This window comes from Muscardinus avellanarius, assembly GCF_963383645.1.
Source record: "Muscardinus avellanarius genome assembly, chromosome: 16".
NCBI classification, from domain to species: domain Eukaryota; kingdom Metazoa; phylum Chordata; class Mammalia; order Rodentia; family Gliridae; genus Muscardinus; species Muscardinus avellanarius.
Window position 1 is genome coordinate 69175702 of NC_137802.1, and position 20838 is coordinate 69196539.

The 20838-nt window shown below is 57.5% G+C and overlaps 1 protein-coding gene across 1 annotated transcript; it reads right to left on the reverse strand.

The window, feature by feature from the left end:
• Positions 1 to 763: 763 nt before the first annotated feature.
• UNC13D (unc-13 homolog D) lies at positions 764 to 19238 on the reverse strand (the record flags this gene model as incomplete). Its single annotated transcript, XM_080712428.1, has 32 exons — positions 19050 to 19238; positions 18399 to 18434; positions 18058 to 18165; positions 17907 to 17966; positions 17750 to 17816; positions 17374 to 17554; positions 16926 to 16970; positions 16756 to 16824; positions 16558 to 16627; positions 15666 to 15770; positions 15454 to 15546; positions 15249 to 15352; positions 13091 to 13208; positions 12878 to 13002; positions 12677 to 12767; positions 12542 to 12598; positions 11571 to 11668; positions 11444 to 11495; positions 11240 to 11370; positions 11037 to 11157; positions 10644 to 10787; positions 10373 to 10471; positions 10063 to 10269; positions 9900 to 9968; positions 8911 to 8990; positions 7215 to 7320; positions 7072 to 7143; positions 5701 to 5784; positions 5490 to 5610; positions 5187 to 5310; positions 3787 to 3983; positions 764 to 885 (listed from the first exon to the last, which is right to left on the reverse strand). Exons 1-32 carry the CDS (start codon positions 19164 to 19166, stop codon positions 764 to 766), a joined length of 3273 nt encoding a protein of 1090 aa, XP_080568554.1. The 5' UTR covers positions 19167 to 19238.
• Between the last annotated feature and the right edge of the window lie 1600 nt (positions 19239 to 20838).

Below are 20838 nucleotides of genomic sequence, written 5' to 3' on the forward strand. Positions count from 1 at the left end.
CAGACCAGGGTCCCTTCCCCATGTAGTCCTGCCCCTTCCGCTGTCCAGAGCAGCCGCCCTTTCCCCAGGACTTCGGCCCTGAGCAGCAGCCGCAGTCCCTGATGGACCTGGTAAGATGGTCTGTTGAAGCCCACAGTCAAATGCCAGTGACATCAACCGCCTTTGCCTTCTGCTGCGGCGGGCGCCCACGCCTGCCTCTGCCTGGCCAAGCAAGACTGGAGGGGGGGGCTCCCCAGGGCTGGGGAGGCGCGCGTGTGGCCTGGCCAAGCTGATGGAGGCCCACAGATGTTGTGTAAGAGGACGGTGGATAGTTTATTTTTGCTAGGGAAGTCTCTCGGTGGCAGCTGCCTTCCAAGGGAGGCCTCAGCACAGTCACAATGTCCTCTGCTTCTGTTCCTCGGTGCCTTCCAGCTCTCACCCCAAGCCTAAGTCCCTGGCCCCAGGCTCCTGCTAATGACGGCATCACCCATCCTCTGCCTGGGCAGCTGGAGCTACGCCTGGCCCTGTGCCCGCGGCCCACGCCCAGCAGCCCAGCACTCACACCCCAAAAGACAGGCTGGGAGGCAGACAGAGGCAGATGGCTGGGCCTGCTCCACAGGAACAGCGTCCCTGGTGCTGGGATGTGGCAGAGAACTGCCAGGGCTGGGGAGAAGGAGGGAGTCCAACCTTGCTCATCACGGCCCGGCTGGAGGGCCGTGCTGTGGTGGGGAAGACCTGACCTTTTAGGACCCCGCCAGGGACAAGCCCCTCACCGACAGCCACCCTACGGCCCTGGTCGCGAGGCATGCTGGGAGGCCTGCCTGGCCCGCTGCCTCCGCAGCTTCACGAAAGCCTGAGCCTCCCGATCGCCCTTTCGGCTCTCCAGCAGCTGCAGGATCGGATCCCCTGAGGAGACAGGTTTGGGGGTCAGGGGGCCAGGCTCTTGGGGACACAGCCTGCCCCACTGCACCCCTAGTCTGGAAGGAAGCCAGTGACCAAGGCACTCCAGCCCGACTCCCAAAAGGGTCCTGACGAGGGAGAAGCACCCACAGGCCTGAGGAAGTGACCACTACCTTTTTTTTTTTTTTTTGGTGGTACTAGGGTTCCTGGAAGCTCTTCTACCTCTGGACTACACTCCCAGGGCTATTTTTATATTTTTATTTGGAAACAGGGTCTCTTAAGCCAGCAAGGCTGGCTTCGAACCTGCGCGATCCTCCTGTCTCCACCTCCCAAGCGCGGGGATTACAAGTGAGCGCCACCATGCCAGGCAACCAGTACCTTTTAAAAAATCTGTTTTTCTGCCGGGCATGGTGGCGCGTGATTGTAATCCTCGTGCTTGGGAAGCTGAGGCAGGAGGACCACGCAGGTTCGAAGCCAGCCTCAGCTACTAATGAGGCTCTCAGCAACTTAGCGAGAACCTGTTTCCAAAAAATATAAAATAGGTCTGGGAGTATAGCCTGGAGGTAGAAAGCCTCTGGGTTCCACCCCCAGTACCACCAAAAAAAAAAAAAAAAAAATCTGTTTTTCTGCTACTGGGAATTGGACCCAGAGGTGTTCTACCTCTGGGCTATACCCCCAGCCCTATCATCTGTTTATATTTTTAATTTTGAAACAAGAGCTCACTGAGTTGCAAAAGGCAACTCACTAAGTAGTAGCTGAGGCTGTCTGTGAACCGCAATCCTCCTGTCTCAGCCTCCCAAATGCTGGGATTACAAGCCTGCGCCACCACACCTGGCTTTATTCTTTATTTTGAAACAAGGTCTCACTAAGTTGCAGAGGGCCTCACCGAGTAGTTGAGGCTATCTGTGAACCATGATCCTCCTGGGTCTTCCCTGTACTAGGTTCATAAGCACATGTGCCACCACACCCGGCTCTATCTATTTATTTGTTTGTTTATTTATTTATTTATTTATTTATTTATTTATTTATTTGTGGTACTGGGGTTCCTGGGAACCCTTCTACCTCCGGGCTACACTCCCAGACCTGTTTTATACTTTTTTATTTGGAAACAGAGTCTCTTAAGCCAGCGTGGCTGGTTTCGAACCAGCACGATCCTCCTGTCTCCGCCTCCCAAGTGCGGGGATGATGAGCGTGCGCCACCACGCCTGGCTCTATTTATTTATTTATTTATTTTGAAATAAGGTCTTACTAAGTTGCTGAGTTTAGCCTCAAACCAGCAACCCTACTGTCCTAGCCTCCTAAATACTGGGATTACTTGGGGGCATTCTACCTCCAAGCTACACCCCTAGCACTATTTTTTATCCTTTACTTTGAAATAAAGTCTCACTAAATTGAGAGTCTCGCTAAATTGCTGGGATTGTTCTAACTGCAATCCCCCCATTTCAGCCTCCCAAGAACTGGGATTACAAGTGTACGTCACCACGCCTGGCTCAACACTATTTTTTAATATGAGAGCCTGAAGCTAGCCAGTTAACCTTCATGCCTCAGTATGTAAAATAACACTAATAATACCAGCCTTAGTGACAGGTTGTAAGAATTGTAAAGGCTAGCTGCATTTATCAATAGTAATGCGAAATCAAGCCTAGGAAGTTCTTCGCAGAAATGTGTGCTCTGGTCAGAGATACAGGCTCCTCTCTCCCTGGTAAACTCCGTGAAGGCTTTCCTCTAGGAAGAGTCACCTGGCCCTTCACCAAGCTTAAATTTCACTGGTCTCGGGTGTATTCATTCGAGTCACCCCTCCATGCCACTCTGGCATGGGGCTGTATTTCTATTTTCTGTATTCCTATTTTTTTTTTTTTTTTTTGGTGGTACTGGGGTTCCTGGAAGCCCTTCTACCTCCGGCTACACTCCCAGACCTATTTTATTTTATTTTATGTATTTATTTTATATTATTATTATTATTATTATTATTATTATTATTATTTTGGTGGTACTGGGGTTCCTGGAAGCCCTTCTACCTCCGGGCTACACTCCCAGACCTATTTTTACATTTTTATTTGGAAACAGGGTCTCCTAAGCCAGCGGGCGCGGCTGGCTTCGAACCTGCGCGATCCTCCTGTCTCCACCTCCCAAGCGATCCTCCTGTCTCCACCTCCCAAGCGCGGGGATTACAAGCGTGCGCCACCACGCCCGGCTAAAGGAAACCATTTAAACACACCACCACCACCATCTGAAAAAAGCAACTTTTCTTTTTTTTGGTGGTACTGGGGGTGGAACCCAGAGGCTTTCTCCAGGATATACTCCCAGACCTTTTTTATATTTTATTTGGAAACAGGGTCTCGCTAAGTTGCTGAGAGCCTCACTAAGTAGCTGAGGCTGGCTTCGAACCCATGCGATCCTCCTGTCTCTGCCTCCCAAGCGCGGGGATTACAAGCGTGCGCCACCACGCCCGGCTGTATTCCTATCTTTTAAATAAACTTCTTTAAATCTTTAAAAAAATTTTTTTCACTGGTCTCAGCCGGACTTTAAATGCCTGTAACCCCAGCATTTGGGAGGCTGAGACAGGAGGATGGCGGTTCACAGACAGCCTCAGCTACTACTTAGTGGGGCCCTTGACAACTCAGACCCTGTTTCAAAACAATACAAAAAAGGGCTGGGGGTGTAGCTCAGAGACAGAATGTCCCTTGGTTTCATCCCTGGCACCACACACGCACATGCGCGCGTACACACACACACACACACACACACACACACATTCACTGGTCTCTCAATTAGACCAAGAGACTTGCTGGACTTCTCAGCAATGGAGGAGGGTGCCCAGGGCACAGAGGTACTTCTCTGGGCCCCTCCCTGCAAGCTTCCCAGGCACCCCGTCCCCGCCCCGCGCTCCCTGGGGCTGCCGCCTACCGTTGGGCGCGGGGTACGTGAGGGGTAGGCGGGTCTGGGGCACCTCTCCAGGCTCTTCTGTGCCGGGCAGCCCAGGCACTGAACACAGTGGCAGGAAGGCCTCCCCTTCCAGATCATCTGCCCCCAGCGTGTCGTGGTCCAGCACGGTGAGCAGCAGGCATGCTCCATCCTTCTGACACGGCTCAGCAGGCACCAGGCTGGTGGGGACAGAGTTAGGCTCAGTCACCCGCCTGAGACTGCCACCACCGTCCCTGGCTCCAAGACATGGGTCGCCCCTTCCTTACTGAGGATGAGCACACTGCTATGCCAGCTCTCAGCCGGGCACATCCCCGCCCTGTGCATCACGCATGCTGACTCTGGGCTGCTATCTTTTTTTTTTTTTTTTTTAGTGGTCCTGGGGTTCCGGGAAGCCCTTCTACCTCTGGGCTACACTCCCAGACCTATTTTTACATTTTTATTTGGAAACAGGGTCTCCTAAGCCAGCGCGCGCGGCTGGCTTCGAACCTGTGCGATCCTCCTGTCTCTGCCTCCCAAGCGCGGGGATTACAAGCGTGCGCCACCACGCCCGGCCTATTATTATTTTTTTATTTTTATTTATTAATTTATTTTGGTGGTACTGGGGGCTGAACCCAGGGGCTTTCTATCTCCGGGCTATACTCCCAGACCTTTTTTTTTTTTTTAATTTTATTTGGAAACAGGGTCTCATTAAGTTGCTGAGAGCCTCACTAACTAAGTAGCTGAGGCTGGCTTCGAACCTACACGATCCTCCTGTCTCAGCCTCCCAAGCGCAGGGATTACAAGCGTGCGCCACCATGCCCGGCTTATTTATTTATTTAACAGTACTAGGGATGGAATCCAGGGGCATTCTACCTCCAAGCTACACCCCCAGCCTGATTTTTTATTCTTTTTTTTTTTTTTTTGTGAGTGTGTGTGTGTGGTACTGGGGATGGAACTCAGGGGCTTTCTACCTCTGGGCTACACTCCCAGACCTATTTTTATATTTTATTAAACATAGGGTCTTACTAAGTTGTGAGAGCCTCACTAAATAGCTGAGGCTAGCTTCGAACCTGTGCGATCCTCCTGTCTCAGCCTCCTATGTACTGGAATTACCAGCGTGCGCCACCACGCCCGCCCAGCGGGTATTCTTTAAATCAGGGGTCCTGTGTCCCTGGACCCACTTGTCTTGGTCAACAGAGCAAAGCCCAGGGGACCTTCCCTGGGAGCCTCTGAATTCAGCGTGTTAGGACTCAGCCACCCCCCACCCCTCCGCCCCCACAGGGGAAGAGAACTGTCTCCCAGGGGCTCCTTCCCTCCCTCAGCCGCTGTGATCATCTCAGGTGCCCCTTGAGGGGGCTCCGGGGAAGAGAGGAGGGGCTGGGGAGGGGCGGGGGCCCACTCACAATTCAAAGGTCTCATCAAACAACGGGTGAAGGTCCTTCTTGTGCTTCCGGGTCTCCCGGGCAGCCAGCTCAGGGAACTCGTGCCTGGGCTCCAAGGTCAGCTGGACGAAGGGGTCGCTGGAGCCTGGCAGGTGGCCAGGGGAGCGGGAGCTGGAGCTGGGGCTGGGGCTGGCTTGAGTTTTTCCAGCTCTCCCTCTGGCGGCTGCGCCGCTTGGCAGCGCTGCCCCCTCCCGGTCACCCGAGGAAACGCACCCGGAGCGCCCGCGGGCCCCGAGGCGCTGGGATGGCGGGCTGCCCACTCACCGTTGGAGTCCAGGGGCAGCAGGCTGGAGGCGCTGAGCAGCTCCACGCGGAGCTTCTGCTCGGACGCGCGGTAGGAGGCCTTGACGGTGACGGCGCCCAGCTCCTCGGAGGTGGTCTCCCCCTGGGCGTGGGGCAAGGCGCAGGGGGGCTGGGGCAGAGCAGGGCAGGGCGAGGTGGCCGCGCGGGTGCAGGGCGGGGGAGGGTCCCTCACCTGCTGCTGGATGCGGCTGCAGAAGTACTTCTGGACGAGCTCCCGGCTGGAGGCCGCCTGCAGCCCCAGGTCTCTCTGCAGAGCCTGGAACGGCACAGCCACGCAGGCACCTGCGTCAGGACCGGGCTGCGGCCTGGAGCGGGACTGGGGTGCCGGGGCCACGGGAGGACCGCACCGCAGCAATGTCCCGGCAGGACAGATGACTGCGTGGACATGCCCCCGCCCCATGCAGGCACACGAGGCCCCTGCGCTTTGAAGGTACCACTTTGGGGTTAATGCTCTGCTGTTGCCATCTTAAAAAAAAATTGTATTTTTTTTTTTTCCTGTTCTAGGGATTGAACCCAGGTTCTTGTGCATGCTAGGTAAGCACTTTACTCATATATCCCGTCCACATATTATTTTTTTTTTCTTTCTTTGTACTGGGGATTGGACCCAGGGGCATTCTACCACTGACTATACTCCCAGAATCTTTTAAATTTTTTTTTCAGTACTGAGTGGCATTCTATCTCTGAACTACACCCCTAGCCTTTTTTTTTTTTTTTTTTTTTTTTTTTCCGGGTCTGGGGATGGAACCCAGGGCCATTTGATCTCCGAGCTACACCCCCTGCCCTATTTTTTATTCTTTATTTTAAAACCGGGTCTCACTGAGTTGCAGAGGGCCTCACTATTTAGCTGAGGCTGTCCTCAGGTCTCAGCCTCCCGAATGCTGGGATTACAAGCGTGCGCCACCACGCCCGGCTTATTTTTTATTCTTCATTTTGAAACAGGGTCTCACTGAGTTGCAAAGGGCCTCACTAAGTAGCTGAGGCTGTCCACAAACCACAATCCTCCTGTCTCAGCCTCCCGAATGCTGGGATTACAAGTATGTGCCAACACACCCGGCTCCTTTTTAATTTTTTACTTTGAAACAGTCTCTACTGTGCTAGAGCCTCAGACCTGTGTTCCTCCTGTCTCAGCCTCCCAAGTGTTAGGAGTACAGGCATGTGCTACCACACTAAGCTCCTGGGAATTGTTTTTGTTGCTGTTGTAGTTTTTGGTATTTTTGCGGTACTGGGGATGGAACCCAGGAGCATTCTACCTCCGACCTACACCCTCAGCCCTATTTTTATTCTTTATTTTGAAACAGGGTCTCACTGAGTTTCATAGGGCCTCACTAAGTAGCTGAGGCTGGCTTTGAACCTGCGCCATCCTCCTGTCTCAGCCGCCCAAACGTTGGAATTACAAGCGTGCGCCACCACTCCTGGCCCGGGAATCATTTTTGAATAAGGGGCCCATCTTTTCATTTTTCACTGCACCCCACAAATTATGTTGCTGGTCTGAGTACAGAAAGGCAGGCTCCATGCCCTGACGAAGATATCACCAGACTCCTACCTGGAAGGTGGCCGTGTGCAGGGCCTCGGGTGGCAAGCCACAGCCCTCAGCGTGGAAGCAGATCTCCAGGTACTGGGGGAGACATCAGAGGTGACTCGGGGACTCTCCTCCAGGGTTATTCTCCCCGGGGCTGCCATTATTACCTGCAGGGCAACCTTCAGTCTGCTGGAGGCCAGGGGCGAGCTGCGCTGGGAGGCGGCTGTCTCCACCAACACGGTGAGCGTGTGTGTCCAGAGCAGGGTCAGGAGGCTGGCCGAGGGCAGAGGGGCGCCGGACACAGGGCAGGAGGATGGAGAAGGAAGCAAAGGTGCTCTGAGAAAGGGGAGGCTTTGGGGACCCAGGCGACCGTGTGGGAGCGGTGGCCCTCCTGTCTCAGCCTCCCATGGACAGGATTACAGGCAACCGTGCACCAGTAAGCCCGCTATGTTCAACACGTTGGCACGCTCAGCATTCAACACAGTTAAGCACCGGGCTCTATGTTCTAAATGCTTTTTTTTTTTTTTTTTTTTTTTTTTTTTGGTGGAGCTGGGGTTCCTGGAAACCCTTCTACCTCCGGGTTACACTCCCAGACCTATTTTTTTTATTTGGAAACAGCGCGGCTGGCTTCGAACCAGTGCAATCCTCCTGTCTCTGCCTCCCAAGCACGGGGATTACAAGCGTGCACCACCACACCCGGTTTTTTTATTCTTTATTTGAAACAGGGTCTCACTAAGTAGCTGAGGCTGTCTGCGAACCACGATCTTCTGGTCTCAGCCTCCCAAATGCTGGGATTACAAGCGTGCGCCACCACGCCCGGCTTCTAAAAGCTTTTGGGCAAAGCTCCTGTTAGCGGAGAGGTGATTCTGGTTTATGGGGAGGGGGAAGGCTGAATAAATGATATAAAATGGCCAAAGAAATGAATTCAGCCAGGCGTGGTGGCGCATGCTTGTAATCCCAGCATTCGGGAGGCTGAGACCGGAGGACAATGGTCCAAGGACAGTCTCAGCTACTTATGAGGCCCTTTGCAACTTAGTGAGACCCTGTTTCAAATTAAGAATAAAAAATAGGGCAGGGGGTGTAGCTTGGAAGTAGAATGCCCCTGGGTTCCATCCCCAGATCCAAAAGAAAAGAAAGAAAGAAAGAAAGAAAGAAAGAAAGAAAGAAAGAAAGAAAGGGAAAAAATAGGGCTAGTGGTGTAGCTCGGAGGTAGAATGCTCCTGGGTTCCATCCCCAGTACCAAAAAAATTAAAAATAAAATAATAAAATAAAGAAACTCAGGTTCCAGGGCCCTGGCTGTCCGGGGAAGGAGCGCAGAGCTCTAGGAGAGGGCACGGCAGCCTCCTCAGGCCCCCACTCCACTGGAGGCGGAGCCCATCAGCATCACTACAGTCACTGGCCACTTCCTACCCTGCCACTGACCACAGGTCACACGCCCCATCCAGGCCGCGGGAGGGGCCAGAACTATGATCATCGCACTGAAAACCTGAGCAGCTTCTCAAAGGCACCGAGGAGCAGCGAAACCGGAGCCCAAACAAGGTGCCCGGAGCCCACGCTCTCGGCCCCCACCCTTTACTTTAGAGACCCTAACTAGCCGGGCATGGTGGCACATGCCTGTAATACCAGTACTTGGGAGGCTGAGACAGGAGGATTAGGTTGGGTAACCCGCCTCAGCTACTGAGTGAGGCCTCTGCAACTCAGTGACACCGTTTCAAAATAAAGAAGTGAGCGCCACTGGAGCAGAGGGTGACCGCTAAGGGAGCTCACGGAAGGGCCTCACACCACACCCCCATGGATACTGAGACCCCGACATGGGCAGGCGGGAGGAGCGGCCGGGCCCTGCAGGGCGGGGGCTGCGCAGACCTGTTGAAGTTCTCCTGTACCAGGTTGGTGTTCATGTAGCAAAGCTTCACCTCCAGGAACTTCATCAGGGGCACAATGGCCTGGGGAGGGGTGAGAAGCGCCATGTTTGGGCCAGGCCCACTTCGGCCTGTTCTCTGAGCTTTTGTGTGCGTAGTGTGTGCTGGGCGGGCTCTGGCCTCTGTGCCTTCCTCTCTCTGCTCCTGCACACTGGCTTCCTCTGCAGCCAGGCACAGGCCTCAGGGCCTTTGCATTTGCCGTTCCCTCTGCCTGGACTGCTCTTTGTCTGGGAATCCCCCAGCTGCCTCCCTTGCTTCCTGTCGGCCTTGACTCAGCCTCACCCTCTGGACAAGGACTCCCCCTGCTGCTGTCTGAAAATCCAGCCCCCTGATACGCCCCCACCTTCTCGATTTCATTCTTCTCTTCAGCACTTCATTCTCTAACGCCCTGTGTAAGTGTATGCGTGCTCACACACATCTGGATGTGTCCTGACAGCTGGGGCTCTAACGGAGGCTACAGTTACATTTACTTCCAGACTTAGCGCTCCGTTCGCTTCTCCCACTAGGACGTGGGTTCTAGGACGACGGGAATTGGGGGACACGTCGTCCGTCACGGCTGCATCCCCAGGACGAAGTGGGTGCTTACTAAACAGCTGGTGAATCAGTGACTGGCTCCCCCCCATTTAACGGGAGGTCACTCTTCTTCCCTAGGAGGAGACCGACTGAGGGCGGCTGGTGGGCGTGAACGGGCGTGTGCGCCCAGGCCCTCCGAGCTGCAAAGCTGGGGCTGCCCCTTAGCAGCCTTGCTCAGGGGAGGCCAGGCAGGGACCCAGCCTGCCCCTGAGCATCCAGGGAGGAGACAGGCCCAGGAGGTGACAAGCCCAGGACCCATCTCAAACCCTGCCAAGGCCCGCAGCCCCACATACTGGGACCCGTCCCACCCCAGGCCCACGGAGCTGGCCTCCATGGTCAGTGAGCAGGACGGCCACTCACGTCTTCAGGCAGAACAGACTCTCTGACCCCCACGAGGCTCTGGATGTGCTCGGCAATGCCCACCTCCAGCTGAGGACACGAAAGCGGTAGATGAAGGGGCCGGCGACAGACATTCGCCGGAGTCCCCCTGAGGGGGCAAGGTCTGCAGGGCGAGACGAGGTACCTGCTCGGCCAGAGTGCGGACACCGGTGCAGATCTCGTGGCCCAGCCCGGCCAGCGCGCCCCGCAGCTGGGCATGTAGCGTGTTGTGCAGCTGCCCCTGCTCCAGCACAGCCCCGACCCGCTGCTCCAGGGCCTCCCAGGCCAGCTGGGTGGGCAGCTTGCCGATCACCAGCCGCAGCTGCTCCATGTCATTCACCACCACGCACAGCTGGGGACAGGCACGGGAAGAACACGGGGCTCTGGAGCAGCGCCAGCGCCGGCGGGCTCCAGCGCACCCCGGCCGGCCGCGCAAGCCCAGCTGTGGCACCTACCATGTTGGCTGCCTGGCCCTGGTCCTTCTGGCCTGCAGAGAGCTCGCGGGCCCGGGCCTTTATGAGGCTGCAGTACACCAGGGCCAGCCGGCAGGTGTCCTAAGGTTGGGGAACAGGGAGCTGAGCAACAGGGTGGGGAATCCCAGCAACCTGGGGGAATGTAAGACACAGGCCCAGGGAGTCTCCTAGCCCTGGAGAAAGCAGGGCAGAGAGGTGGGGAGGCTATGAGGCTGTTCCAGAAAGGTGAGGCACGCAAGGGAGAACTCTGCACCTCCACGAACTTGACAGTGATCATGAAGGCCTCCTCTGGGTCCGGCCAGTCCAGCTGCCGGGCAGTGTGGCTGATCTGGGCGAAGCAGGTGGACAGATCGACCGCTGAGGTACTGTGCTTGGTCAGCTCTCCCAGGGGCACCAGCTGGGGAAGACGGGGCACTTAGAAGAGAGAGCTCAGGACACTGACAGTCCACCCCACAGAGCCCAGCATGGAGACAAGCAAGGCTCCGCCCAGGCTCACCAGGCAACAGGAGCCACGGTTAACCTAGGATGCCACGAGGCAACGTTTTTTGCACATCTAGCCTCAAGAGCGCCCCCCAGGGATGCTCCTACTGTGTCCAGAGGTCCCAGCAGAGCCCCCAGCCCTGTCCCACCCAGGGCCCAGCCCCACCTTGTCCATCTGCACTGCGCGCTGCACCCTCTCCAGCGCCACGCTGTACGTCTTCTGCAGCCAGGAGGGGATGGCCGGCTGGAACCAGCGGTGGAAACTGTCCAGCGCCAGGACCTTGCTCCTGGGGAGAGCCGGGGCTCAGCCGGGGGACGGCTGGGGCTATCTTGCATGCCTGTGGGCCACCACAGGCGCCTGCCGCCTACCTGTCCGAAGGGACCGGGCGCAGCTGGCAGAGCTGCTTAAGACTGATGTAGAGCTGGAACAGGCTTTCGCCCAGCTCTGGGGACACGCGGCTGCCCACCGCCGACGTGTGGTCCTGCACTCTCTTGGCCACCTGCAAAGAAAGGCCCAGTGGACAGGGCTGCGCGGCGGGGCGGAGGGGCGCCCGGGCTCGGTGGAGGCCTCACCAGCCACTGCAGCTCCAGGAAAGCCACAGAGAAGAGATGGATCTTGAGGACGCTGAAGAAAAGACAGAGGTGAACCGGGGCGCGCACCGGGCTCCCTGGGCCGCTGCCCCCGCCCACGGCTGCTCACTTGTGGAAGACCTTGTTCCACGTGCGCTGGCACTGATGCAAGTCGCCTGTGATGTCCTGTACCAGGCTCAGCAAGGCCTTGCCGGCCTCCAGCAAGCCCTGGGGGGACACAGGTGGGCTGGGCGAGCGAGCAGGGGCCGCCTGGAGAATCCATCCCCCACTACCCAGCACAGAGCTGGACAGGGACAAGAAAGGCTCTGCCCAGACTCCCCCCTAGCAGAATGTATGGGCAAAGGAAGCCACAGGTGACCCAGGATAGCAGGAGACAGTGTGTATGGTGTGTGTGTGTGTGTGTGTGTGTGTGTGTGTGTGTGTGTGTGTGTGTGAGATGGAGATTAAACCTGGGGCATTCCACCTCTGAGCTACACCTCCAGGCCTATTTCTTTTCTTTTCTTTTTCTTTTTTCTCTTCTTTTTTTTTTTCTTTCTTTCCCCCCCCCCCCAAGAACTGGGGATTTAACTCAGGGGCCTTCTACCTCCAAGTTATACCCCAGCCTTACTTTTTATTCTCCCCACACACACTGGGGATGGAACCCAGGGGCTTTCTACCTCTAAGCTACACTCCCAGCCCTATTTTTTATTCTTTATTTTGAAACAGGGTCTCACTGAATTGCAAAGGGCCTCACTAAGTAGCCGAGGCTGTCCGCGAACTGTGATCCTCCTGTCTCAGCCTCCGGAATGCTGAAATTATAAGCGTGCACCATCTCACCCAGCTCTTATTTTTTATTCTTTATTTTGAAACAGGGGCTCACTAAATCGCATAGGGCCTCACTAAGTAGCTGAGGCTGGCTGCGACCCTGCGACCCTCCAGTCTCAGCCTCCCAGGTACTGGCGTGTGCACCACCACACCCTGCTGGAGACAGAGTTTGACACTTGCGGCCGGAGGGGATGCTCAGCTTCTGTTTGGAGGTGACAGCAGAGCCGGAGCCCAGCCCCGCCCCAGGGCCCGCCCCGCCCGCCGCGGCCAGCCTACCTGCACCATGGGCTGATGGTGTTGCTGCTTCATGTGAAACCACTCGACTGTGCCAGACTGTGGGCAGAGAGGCAGTGAGCAGGGAGGGGTGCGGGTCCAGGCGCCCGCCCTCCCGCCCCAGGGAGGCGTCCATACCCGCAGGGCCTCGGTCACCAGCTGGGGCAGCGGGGCGCAGTCTGGGCACAGCTCGCCAAAGGCTTTCATCTTGGACATCTGTACCAGGACCCTGGGAGACAGCTTCCCCATTGCCCGCTGTGCCCCTATCCCTCCTCCCGCGGCCCTGCAGGTGCCCCACGTCCCCGACACCCCCGCAGAAGCAGCGGCACCGCCACTGACCTGAGGAGAGACTGCAGCCGGGCCGGGGAGTCAGGGACAGAAAGGGGGAAGACAGAGCGGAACCTCCGGATGAGGGAGAGGCCATAGGCCAGCAGGGAGGTGAACGAGGCGGCTAGCTCCTCCAGCTGCGAGGCGAGGCCGGAGACAGGAGCTGGGAGCTGCCACCCCGCCCCAGCGCTGCCTGCCCAGCGCCCCGCCGCCCCCCATGCCCACCTGCTCTCCCTGAAGGCGGCCCTGGATCCACTGGTACTCCATACTGGTGATGGGGTGCAGGAGACAGCTGCTGGGGAACTCCAGGCTCTGGTAGAGGCGGCTATAGGCCAGCCACTGCCTGTGGGGACAGGCAGCCTCAGCCAGGCCCTGGAGCCACAGGCCTCCCCGCTCCACAGCCCACTCCACTGATGCCTGTCAGATCTCCCATCTCTCTCTTTTTTTTTTTTAAGATTTAAAGAAGTTTATTAGAAAGATAGAAATACAGAAAATAGAAATACAGCCCCATGCCAAAATGGCATAAGGGGGTGACTCGAATGAATACACCTTAAATTGCCCATCTCTTAAGTTGGCTTGCTCGAAGCTGGGTGTGGTGGCACACACCTGTAATCCCAGTACTTGGGAGGCTGAGACAGGAGGATTGCAGCTCTGAGGCCAGCCTCAGCAACTTAGCGAGAAACCTGTTTCTTTTCCTTTCTCTTTCCTTCTTTCTTTCTTCTCTTTTCTCTCTTCTTTTTTCTTCCTTTCTTGTGTGTGTGTGTGTGTGTGTGTGTGTGTGTGTGTGTGTGTGTGTGATATTGGGGATTAAAACCAGGGACATTCTATCTCCAAGCTACATCTTCAGCTCTTTTTATTACTACTACTATTATTATTGTTGTTGCTATTATTTATTATTATTATTATTATTATTATTATTATTATTATTATTGTGGTACTGGGGTTCCTGGAAGCCCTTCTACCTCTGGGCTACATTCCCAGACCTACTTTATACTTTTTTATTTTTGGAAACAGGGTCTCTCAGGCCGGCGCAGCTGGCTCCGAACCAGCGCCATCCTCCTGTCTCCGCCTCCCAAGCGCGGGGATTACAAGCGTGCGCCACCACGCCCAGGTCTATTTTTTTTCTTTTTTTTTTGCAGTACTGGGGATGGAACCCAGGGGCATTGTACCTCTGAACTACACCCCCAGCCCTTTTTTTTTTTTTTTTACTCTTTATTTTGACTGCCTTTTTTTTTTTTTTTTTTTTTTTTGGTGGTACTGGGGTTCCTGGAAGCCCTTCTACCTCCAGGCTACACTCCCAGACTTATTTTATACTTTTTATTTGGAAACAGGGTCTCTTAAGCCAGCGCAGCTGGCTTCAAACCTGCGTGATCCTCCTGTCTCTGCCTCCCAAGCGCGGTTATTACAAGAGTGCACCACCACGCCCGGCCTTTTTTTTTTTTTTACTCTTTTGGTGGTGGTACTAAGGATGGAATCCAGGGGCATTCAACTCTGAGCTATATCCCCAGACCTATTTTGTTCTTTTATTTGGAAACAGGTTCTCACTAGGTTGCTGAATGCCTTGCTAAGTTCCTGAAGCTGGCCATGAACCTGTGATCCTCCTGCCTCAGCCTCCCAGGTACTGGATTACAAGTGTGTTCCACCATGCCCGGCTTTAGCTCTTCATATATATATATATATGCACATATATATATGTGTATATATAAATATATATACACATATATATATGTGTGTGTATGTGTGTATATATATATATTTTTTTTTTTTATTTTTTATTTTTTATTTTTTTTGCAGGTCTGGGGATGGAACCCAGGGGCATTCGACTTCCGAGCTACACCCCCAGCCCTATTTTTTATTCTTTTTTTTTTTTTTTTTGGTGGTACTGGGGTTCCTGGAAGCCCTTCTACCTCCGGTATACACTCCCACGGGCTACACTCCTAGACCTATTTTTTAACATTTTTATGTGGAAACAGAGTCTCTTAAGCCGGTGTGGCTGGCTTTGAACCAGCGCGATCCTCCTGTCTCCGCCTCCCAAGCGTGCGCCACCACACCCGGCGTTTTATTCTTTATTTTGAACCCAGGTCTCACTGAGTTGCAGAGGGCCTCACTAAGTAGCTGAGGCTGTCCGCGAACCGTGATCCTCCGGTCTCAGCCTCCCAAATGCTGGAATTACAAGGGTGTACCAGCACGCCCGGCTTAAAATCTCTAGATTTTTAAAAGCATCAAAACTGATCAAAACTTAAAATATGCAGTTTGGACCCAAGAGAACTCTCCAGAGGGTTAAGACTCTAAGCTGCCAGCTTGTAGTAGAGCAGGCAGGGTGGGTCAGGGCTGCCAGGCCCCGACAGCCCTCCGGGAGCTATGCACAGTGCCCCGCACTCACGCCATGGACTGATGGAAGTCGGACAGGTCCTTCTGTGTAGCATGTAGAAAGAGGATGGTCGCAGCCTGGGGACTCAGCGACCCATCCCAGGAGGTGCTGCCTGCCTAAGAGGAATAACCAAGGGGTATCAGAACCCGGGCACCGTCCTGGGAGGCAGTGACAGGCATCTCCAGGGGCAGCCCGTCCTGGGGGGGGAGGGTGGTACCTGGTGCTGGGTGACCTCGTGCGACACCAGCTGCTGCAGAAGGTGGAGGTGCACAGTGTAGCTGTGCTGGGAGCGGCTGGCTGCAGTGGCTCTCTGCAGTGGGACCCCCAGGGCTGTGAGCAGCAGAGACCCTTGCTGGGTGCAGCCAGCCCTCCCCAACCCAGAGGGACCACTGAGACACGGGGCACAGCCCCTGGCCCAAGCCAGCCTACCCGCTTGTGGATGAGCTGGAACTGCAGGTGGCACTGGCCACGGTCTGGGTAGGTCTCAGTGCAGGGCTCCAGGGGGTACCACTGGTCCTCCCGGCAGCGCAGGTCCTGATGGGCAATGGACCACTGCTGAGCTTCAGAGGCTCGCGTGGAGTTGGGGCCAGGAGGCTTGGTGCAGACTTGGAAACCCTCCAAGAACCCTTCACATCTCTCCTGCTTCCCTCTCCCCATCCCCCACCTGCATCCCTCTCCCCATCCCTCCACCTGCATCCCTCCCCCATCCCCCACCTGCATCCCTCCCCCACCCCCACCTGCATCCCTCCCCCATTCCCCCCACCTGCATCCCTCCCCCATCCCCCACCTGCATCCCTCCCCCATCCCCCACCTGCTTCCCTCTCTCCATCCCCCACCTGCATCCCTCCCCCACCCCCCACCTGCATCCCTCCCCCATTCCCCCCACCTGCATCCCTCCCCCATCCCCCACCTGCTTCCCTCTCTCCATCCCCCACCTGCATCCCTCTCTCCATCCCCCACCTGCATCCCTCTCCCCATCCCCCACCTGCATCCCTCTCCCCACCCCCCACCTGCATCCCTCTCCCCACCCCCCACCTGCATCCCTCTCTCCACCCCCCACCTGCATCCCTCTCCCCATCCCCCTACCTGCATCCCTCTCTCCATCCCCCACCTACATCCCTCTCCCCATCCCCCTCACCTGCATCCCTCTCCCCATCCCCCTCACCTGCTTCCCTCTCTCCATCCCCCACCTGCATCCCTTTCCCCATCCCCCTACCTGCATCCCTCTCTCCATCCCCCACCTGCATTCCTCTCCCCATCCCCCTCACCTGCATCCCTCCCCCATCCCCCTCACCTGCATCCCTCTCTCCATCCCCCTCACCTGCAGCCTCAGAACCACATTCCCCAGAAAGTCATCCTGGCCTTTGTCCTTCCGAGCCTCCTTAAAGATCCTGTGTCAGGAGGGGTGCATGAGGGAGATGGGCCAGCGCTGCAAGGGATCAGGCTGGATCTGCCCATCCAGCGCATGGTGGGTGTGCAGAGGGAGCCCCTCCCTCCCCAGGAGCCCTGCCGCACCCACCTTCGAAGCCCATGCAGATCTGTGAGCTCGCCAAGCTTCTGTCTGACAGACTCCACAGTGTCCAGGTCCCTGGTGGGCCAGAGATTTGAGCAAGAGCCTGGGAGAGTGCCCATGACCCCTCAGGGAGGAGGCTCCGCCCCCACCCGCCCAGGCCAGGCCCTGCCACTCGCCACATGTCCAGGTGAAAGCTCGCGTTGGTTATGTCCTCAAACTCCCTATGGGGAGAAGAGGGCCGGGTGAGGGCCTGGGGGGCAGCACCCCCACATACACACATCAGGCCAGGGGGCAAGGACCTCGGCCAGGCCCTGTCACCCAGAGCTGGTATCCCCAGTGTCGCCCGCCGGGCCCCTCTCTGCCTACCTCTTCCTCCCCTCCGGACTGCGCCTCAAGGCGAGGCTTCAGTGAACCCTGCCATCCGCCAGGAGAGCCCTGACCCTCCCCTCACGCAGCACGCATGCCATTTACGTCATTGGTCTGTCCTGTCTACCCTGTCTCGAGAACCCAGGGCCAAACGTCCTGCGCAGAGCCAGGAAGAAGCTGATCTTGCCGGCTGGGGAGACCCTGCCGCCCAGGGGAGCCCCAGATGGGGTGGAGTGGGAGCGGGGCCGAGCCACCTACAAGATGAAGGTCTCGTCCCAGACCGGGTTGAGTGTCTGGCTGATGACCTGGGTGCGGTGGGTGTTTTCCTCCGGGATGGTGTGCCTCACCACAGCCTTCTGCCGGCGCCGGGACCCAGGGCTGTTCTCTGGCACACCCACCCCCTGCTCGATGCCCAGCAGGCAGTAGGGGTCACTGAACCCTGGGGGGAGGACTGTGTCAGCCCACGGGGGCCAAGCCTCCTCCCAGGAGAGGGACAGGGAAAGCTGGACGGGGACCCTCCCAGTCCAGATGCCAGTCCAACGGGGTGGGGGCACCAAGGCCAGCCCTGGGGAGGTTTGGGAGGTGGGAATAGAAGGGGGCCAGAAAGAAGCCCAGATGCCCACCCTGTGCTCACCACTGACGTCCTTGCCCAGGATGCCCTTAGCCTGTTTCACCGTTGCCTTCAGACAAAATATTGGCTTCTAGAGGGACCAGAGGGGGTGATCTGAGTCCTCGAGAAAGCTGGGCATGCCAGGCCCCCTCCTTGCCCAGGGTGCCCCGGCCCAGGCTACCTCCAGCTCCTGGACGCGCTGCAGCATCCGCTGGTGCTCCTGGGGCTGCACCTGGAAGGCCTGTTGGGGAGGCAGACGGCGGGCCGGGTCTTGGGAGGCTGGGGCAGAGCGTGGGGCGGCCGGGAAGGCGGGTGGGGGAGGCTGGGCTCACCTCCTGCAGGTACAGCAGCAGCTTGGAGGCCTCGATCACATGGTTGGGCTCTGGCTGGCCCAGGCGGTGCAGGATGGTGTAGAGGGCTTCCTCGTAGAGCAGGTCCCGCTGAGACACAGCGGGGTCACCTTGGGAACCCCCCACCCACCAGCCATCCCTGGCACCCACACTTCGCGCCACAGCAGGGCCGAGCCGCCCCTTGTACACGGAGGGGTTGAGGCTCGAAGTTGCCTCCGTCGCCAGGCCGCTGTCATCGGCCTTGGCCAGCGCCGAGGGGCTAGTAGGAGGCCCCAGGGCCGCTCCCCGCACCTCGCCACATCCCCCACCACCCCAACTCTTACCTCCTCAGGGGAGGAGTGGTGGGATGGAGGCTCGATCTGGGGGGCAAGGTGGAGAGACGAGGTGTCCCTGGAGGCCCGCGGGTCAGGCAGGAAGGCCCTGCACCCGCTCTGCGCCCACCAAAGGCCCACACCTGTTCCCGCAGCAGGCCTCCTGGGGGTCTGGCTCCTTGCTGGTCCCCTGGCCTGCTGTGGCTGGGGTCCATGGGCGCTCAGCTGGCCCCACAGCCCCAGCCCTCCGCCACCTGCCCCCACCCGCTCGCCCTTCCTTCCCCAGAGGAAACGGAGCAGCTTATCAGGCAAGCAGCCTGCTCTTCACCCCAGCAGCGGAAGTGAGAGGCCCGGGGCCAAGGTGGGAGATGGGGGATGCCAAGCCGGTCTGGGGTGGCGAGGGGGTCCTCAGACAGCCCACCCACAGCAGGGACAGCCTGCCTCAGAGCTGGGGTCTTGGGAGCTGGAGGAGCAGGGATGGAGAGGCCCCTCAAGAGAGGGCTAGAGAGGCTGAGGCACCCACCCGAGAGGCCCCAGCGGCTGGCCCCACCCTGCCAACCTGGGACAGGGTGGGCAGTTAGGTGGGGGCGCACAGTCAGGCTCCTGCACCCCAAGACTACTGAGCGCCCCTGGGCTGGCTCTTCTCCTCGAGGTCGCTCCTACCTCTTTAGTTGTTTGGGGAAGGGGGTCCTGCAGGTCTCTGGCCCTGCGGCGCCTTATCTTGATGGCCTGGCGCAAGAGGGGGGGGCGCCGCTGGGCGTGGGAGACGCTTGTCGCCATGGTGGCCGCAGTGCCCTGCCCTGTGCTGCCCGCTGCCCCTGGGTGAAGACAGCGAAGCCGCAGGATGATGCAAAGAGCCCGAGGCTGCCACCCTCTGCCAGGGGGCGGAGGGAGGCAGGGGACAGAGGCTCAGGGCGTCGCCGCCGCCTCCTTGAGGGGCTGGCTCGGCTCCAGGGCCTCGGCTTCCTCCTTTGCTGGGGTCCTCCAGGCTGGACCAGAAAGCGGCTCTGTAGGCGGGCTGGCCGCACCCCGCCCTCCCACGGTGGCCCTGGCAGGGGCGGCCCCTCCCCCACCCTGGGCAGCTGACCTGGGTCCTCCGGTTCTCCCCAGGTCCTGAGCCTGGGCAGCTGACCTGGGTCCTCGGTTCTCCCCAGGCCTCCCTGCATGGGCCCCAGACCTGGGCTGGGGTGGGCGGGGGCTCCTGAGGCCAACTGCTCAACCGGCTCCACCCCACAGGTGACATTCCACGGAGATGACGGGGCCGAGCTGCGCCAGCCCGGAACAGCCCTGTGGTCAGATGCCCTTGTAGGGGATTTAGCTGAGAACCAAGAGCTCCCCAGTGTGGGGGGGCTGCAGAAGCAAGAAGCAGGAGAGGCCCTACTGCCCATCCTTCCAAGAGGCACGCCTGTCCACATGGGATAGGAAACCGGGCACTTCAGCACTGGGGGTCCCAGAGCGCGTGCCCCTGCCTGGGCAGGGAGATGTGGGAGGAGGCAGGAGGGCACACACAGCTGCTGCCCTGACCCACGTCCCACACCTCGAGTCCCAGCATGCTTCTGGCGCCCAAGCCACCTCCTTCCTCACATTCATGGCCTGAACCTGGTCCAGGGCTGCAAAGCTACCTGCAGCCAGCAGGGGGTGGCAGGTGAGGACAGGTCCGGCAGGACCCACCCGCACCAGGTAGCACCAGGAGCAGGCTCTGGGGCCTCCGTGGGGAGAGCTGGGGACCCGGCAGGCCAGAGGGAAAGGGGCTCTTTTATTTTTGGTACCGGGGATTGAACCCAGGGGTACTCTACCTCCAAGCTAGACCCCCAACCTTGCTTTTTTGTGTGTGTGTGTGGGGGGGGTCTGGGGATGGAACCCACAGGCATTCAACCTCCAAGCTACACTCTCTGCCCTATTTTTTTATTTTTTATTTTTTGGTGGTGGTACCCTGAGGCTTTCTACTTCTGGGCTATACTCCCAGACCATTTTTATATTTTATTTGGAAACAGGGTCTTACTAAGTTGCTGAGAGCCTCACTAAGTAGCTGAGGCTGGCTTCGAACCCATGCGATCCTCCTGTCTCAGCCTCCCAAGCGCGGGGATTACAAGCGTGCACCACCACGCCCGGCTTTATTCTTTATTTTAAAACAGGGTCTAAGTTGCAGAGGGCCTAAGTAGCTGAGGCTGTCCGTGCACCGCGATCCTCCTGTCTAAGCCTCCTGAATGCTGGGATTGCAAGCGTGTGCCCCCACTCCCGGCTACTTTTTTTTTTTTTTTTTTTTTACAGTACTGGAGATGAAACCCAAGGGCATTCTAGCTCCGAGCTACACCTCAGCCCTATTTTTTATTCTTTATTATTATTACTTTTCTCTTACACATACTTTTAATCCTGTTATTCTTTATTATTATTTTGTGGGTATGGGGATGGAACCCAGGGGCATTCTACCTCCAAGCCACACCCCCAACCC